At 30.1% G+C, this 5,233-nt stretch overlaps 1 protein-coding gene across 2 annotated transcripts in view; it reads right to left on the bottom strand.

The window, feature by feature from the left end:
* Positions 1–5,233, bottom strand: part of LOC106469666 (proteasome subunit alpha type-5-like) — a 24,813-nt gene that overhangs the window by 9,417 nt on the left and 10,163 nt on the right. For both annotated transcript variants that reach the window (XM_013930167.2, XM_013930168.2), the window contains exons 2-3: positions 3,790–3,909; positions 1,126–1,252 (exon numbers count right to left, since the gene is read on the bottom strand). In XM_013930167.2, coding sequence (XP_013785621.1) covers positions 1,126–1,252; positions 3,790–3,885 — 223 coding nt within the window. In that variant the 5' untranslated portion in view covers positions 3,886–3,909. The remainder of the gene's footprint in view (positions 1–1,125; positions 1,253–3,789; positions 3,910–5,233) is intronic.

Raw genomic sequence — 5,233 nt, 5'->3', positions numbered from 1 at the left:
GTTTGATATGTGACATATTAAAATAAAATAGAGATAACTGTCAATAACAAGTGACAAATATTTAAATTTGAACATGGTAGGCTGCTAAAAAATAACCTTAAACACAGTTTTTCCAAATGAGTATTTTTACCTAGTTTTTTTATTTAACATTTCAAATTAATTAATTAATGAGTGTTAAAAATCCTTACTTTCATGAATTTTAATAAGACATCTTAAATCTGTCTTAAGAGTATAATGATATCTCAGTGAAACAAAATCAAGAAAATAAACCTTGGATCTTCACATTAAATGTACTCAGTTCATATAAAACTGAGAAAGACAAGTTTTACATGGGCTGACCTTGAATAGGAAGTGCCAGTAACTTTTAGAGCAACCACAAACATTTGACCAAAAAAAGAAGTTAGTTTCATGACTTGTCCGTCCAGTTGTAAAGCATTATCAGTTATGATGGTAAAATAAACAAACATTTTACTGAATCTGACAACTTGGGTAAAAGAAATATATTTAATTTGACAAGTTAAACTTTTTTCATATAAAAACGATTTTTTTCATTGATGCTTACAGGTTCCCATACTGATTTATGGATAGCATATATCAGTAAAGGTGGTTGAACTTATTGAAGTTATGACTGAAAATGTTATTCAGAATAAGCACAACTAATCAACAGATGGACATTATTTTCACACAATAAGCTTCAAAAGTGCTGACTTGTTTACATTTTATCCCTTATCATCACCATAATTTACCTCTATTAACCTGTTATCCAAACTTAACCCAATTAAACAGTTTAGATCTAAATTTGTATATGATCCTGTTCGTAGATATATAATATACATTAGATGTGAACATTTGAGACTTGCTCCTGCTAATGGCTCCGGATCAAAGATTATTTTGAAACAGTTTGGTTTTACTCGAATGTTATTTATCCTTCATATACATTTTAGAAAATACCACATCTACAATACTTAACTGGCTCTAAATTCAAAGGTCAAATAAGATAAATTAATAAATTCATCACAATACTAAAAAGGTTCCTTCAGCAGCCTTCATTATATTTTAAAGAGTAGTGACTTGTTATAACTGTACACAAAATTATGTAACAGATAACATGAGAACAGCACATACCTATATGAGTGTCAATCTCGACTATCTTTTCAATTGTTGTTGATTCCATTAAGGTTGAAGTAACTCGTTTCTCTACAGCAAGCATAACTCCTTCTGATGTCTGGATACCAATGGCAGTAGATCCCAACTATCAAAAGTATTGTTTTCTTATTTATCATTTCAAAAGCAGTAGATCCAAGCTATCAAAAGTGTTTTTTTATTTATCATATCAATGACAAAAGATCCCAGCTATCAAAAGTGTTTATTTATCATATCAATGACAGTAGATGCCAGCCATCAACAGTGTTGGTTTTTATTTATCATATCAATGACAGTAGATCCCAGCCATCAAAAGTGTTGGTTTTTATTTATCATATTAATGACAAAAGATCCCAGCTATCAAAAGTGTTTATTTATCATATCAATGACAGTAGATCCCAGCCATCAAAAGTATTATTTTTCTTATTTATCATGTCAATGGACAGTAGATCCCAGCTATCAAGTGTTGGTTTTTATTTATCATGTCAATGTCAGTAGATCCCAGCTATCAAGTGTTGATTTTTATTTATCATATCAATGTCAGTAGATCCCAACTATCAACTGTTGGTTTTTATTTATCATATCAATGGCAGTAGATCCCAGCTATCAAGTGTTGGTTTTTATTTATCATGTCAATGGCATTAGATCCCAACTATTGTTTTTTATTTATTTATCATATCAATGGCAGTAGATCCCAGCTATCAAGTGTTGGTTTTTATTTATCATGTCAATGGCAGTAGATCCCAGCTATCAAAAGTATTGTTTTTTTTATTTATCATATCAATGGCAGTAGATCCCAGCTATCAAGTGTTGGTTTTTATTTATCATGTCAATAGGTCTCAGCTATCAACAGTGTTGATTTTTTATTTATCATGTTTAAAAAAACAAAGACTGATAGCCTGAATACTTCCAAAAAGCAGACTTTCCTCTTCAAGTGTATGTGATTTGGAATCTTATCCATGAAAAAAAAAGTAACACCAGTTCAGGTTACAGTTTCTTGGTTTAAGAGGATTATCTCCTTTTCGATCCTACATGTTTTCAGTATCATGAATATATCTACACTAAGTAATTTACCTATATTACAAAAACTAGGTCAATTTATATAGCTATCCTAAAAAAGTATTAAAGTTTAAAACTATTCTTCATGAAAATAATCCAACAAAACACGACAGGCTTGCTATTTAACTCGTGTAGCATTGGTGATAAAAACTAATAAACTACTTTGGATGAAATATACTTCATATCTTAGAACTTAAACAACTAAATGGTAAATGAAATGTTTAACAGTAAGGAGGTTATATCATACATACAACATAAATATACTAAGGATGTAAAGACCTGTACAAAAAAAATGTTTTAAAACTTTTTTCAAAGAAATAAGTGATTATTCAGATATACTCCTTACTGCAGCAGTGTCCAACAGTTGTTTCATAATTGACAAAATTGTGGAGAATGTGTTAACGTTTTCACCACATGACAAAAAACAACAGCATTAACTGTGATAGATATATAATTTATAGACATAGATGGGGTACAAATCTTTGCCGTAAGGTTTCTCCAGTATTTTATCCTCAAAATAAATAAAAACATTGACACATTTTTTAACTGGTACATGTATAAATGAATTTTATTAAGATTATATTTTAAAAAATAGGTGGTAGACATAAAGCACCAATTCGGCACAGGTCAATAGCCGTTTCCCCATACGTGGCAAGTGGTGACCGTGTCATTTTGCAACTTGTTATAAAGTTAATATGGCTAATTAATATATACTTGATTTACAATAAACCACTAAACTGAAGTTGTTCTTAAACATTAATGACAGAAACAGCTTCATAAAGGAGGAACCTACACAACTTTTCCACTCTTCATCTTTCATTCGTAATTAAAAATTTTCACAAAAGGAACACACAAATTTTTTCCACATTCTGCTTTACAATTTAAAAACTATGAGCTTCATACACAGTTACTTTATAATGGACTAAATTAATATATCCTACCTATATGTCAAACACACACACATTTGAAGACTAAAAAGTTATGCAGTTAGCTGTAAAATTCACTGTAGTAAATAGATTAATAAAACTGAAGCAATAACATGAAATATCTGGTGATAAAATTCACATTACTATCACAGTATTCATATGAAACATTTTAGTAGTGGATGAAATCTAAAGAGGAATGATAAGTAATATTTAATATCTAGAATTTTATAATAGGGCTTCAAATGTGGAATGAAAGTTGCTTCTAATTCAACTTTATATCAAAATTACCAACATACTTATAAAACATTCTCTATAGATTTGTTTTTCCACATTTTATGTTGCCTCTTTTGTGTACATGGAGTTGCTAATAACTTGAACATGTTGCTTCCATTTCTCTTGCTTTATGATATTCCTGTGTTATCAATAATAATAATATCCAGCCTTCTGATTTATCTTAGGCCTTTCTCAATAAGTCCAAAATGTTTAAGTTATCAATAGCGAATTAAAAAGTTACATCTATGGAAATTAAGTAACAGCAAGAGTACATATTTCAATTACATGTTTCCATTAAGGGTTTACAAGGACACTGTACGTGACATGTTAACCATATATTAATGGAACACAACTACATGTTTTATATCCACTACAGTAATAAGCTAACCTTGATTGCTTCAATGGCATATTCCACTTGAAACAGCCTTCCTTCCGGAGAGAATGTGTTTACTCCACGGTCATATTCTGATCTTGTTAGAAACATTCTTCTCAATAATATGATCTTAGCCTAAGAGAAAACAGAAAAGGTTAGTGTAATTTTATATTCACAGAAAGAAAACTGAAGTTGTGATGAGATACTGTGACTTATAACAAGATGAATCTGCCAGATGCATATATTCCATGCAACTATAAGTCTGTAAGTTCTAATCCATTTGTGAACACCTAATAACTTAGGTTTTAAATATCCACATTTTAGTTATTTTAACTGAAATTATTTGACATGTAAGTTATTTCCAAAATGTCAATACATTAATACAAAGTGAAACAAACTTTCTTATTAAAATAATGGCATGTGCTAGATACTATTAAATACAAACATTGGTGACAAAAGTATCCTCATCACTCCAACATAAGATGCTTTTATTGAGAAACTGTTACAAATTTAGAATTTTGTTTTTTGTTACATAATTAAAAACCAATCATTAACTTGACAAAAGTATGACAAGATTTCCAGCTCGCATGGATCTTATTTTTACTTATATCTAACACAGGAACAGTGTCATGCCTAGTGAATGGAATCACAAAAAATTTTCATATTTTTAAAGTGTCCCCTTGAAAACAGTACAATGAGTACTCAGTTTTGACCTGTCAAATCTGGCATATGCAAATTTCCATGAGTAGGCCTACATTTTACCAAAGAAGTCTTTCTGAGGAATATCTTTAATAAATATGACTATATGCATTTCACTTCTGACCAATTAAAGAGCCACTGGTATAGAATAGTATTAGATCCAAAAGATGACTAAACATTTGCCTATTGCATCAGCAAACCTTGCTTGTATCCATAGCAAGCAACTGAGGTGCTAGCCACACTGATCGTAGCAAACTGTGTGACTATTTTTACATTTCATTGTGTTGTTTAGGTCTCATTATTGTAAGTCTGTGCATAAAAGTAATTAAATAAAAAATAAGAACATTTGTATTACTGATGAGTAATATAATACACACAAATTACTGTACTAATATAACCTCCAAAACACTTCTTACAATGGTAGTATCAACATGCTAATGATGTACCAACCCCATGATGTTCTGGGTTTAGCACAGTGCTAACTAAATATATATCCTTATTAACACGTAACTCATACCTTGGGGTGGCAAAATTTCCTGATATACTGCCGATTTCTGTGGAATTTAAACACTGAAATAGGGCATTTAGTAATAAAATAGAACAGCAAAAAAATATTTTCAAGGGTGGTTTAATTTTTTTAAGCATAAATACTCAAAATTTTAATTGATTGCTTGTAAAATTAGTCAATTTCTAGCTACATTTTCCTAGAAAAATAGCAACCTTTTCCTAGGCGTGTTTTGTCTCTTTATTTTCTTTGTCT

Source organism: Limulus polyphemus, unplaced genomic scaffold, assembly GCF_000517525.1.
Source record: "Limulus polyphemus unplaced genomic scaffold, Limulus_polyphemus-2.1.2 Scaffold3603, whole genome shotgun sequence".
Classification (NCBI taxonomy): domain Eukaryota; kingdom Metazoa; phylum Arthropoda; class Merostomata; order Xiphosura; family Limulidae; genus Limulus; species Limulus polyphemus.
The sequence above is the reverse complement of the archived record's forward strand: the minus strand, read 5'-3'. Positions and strand labels throughout refer to the sequence as shown.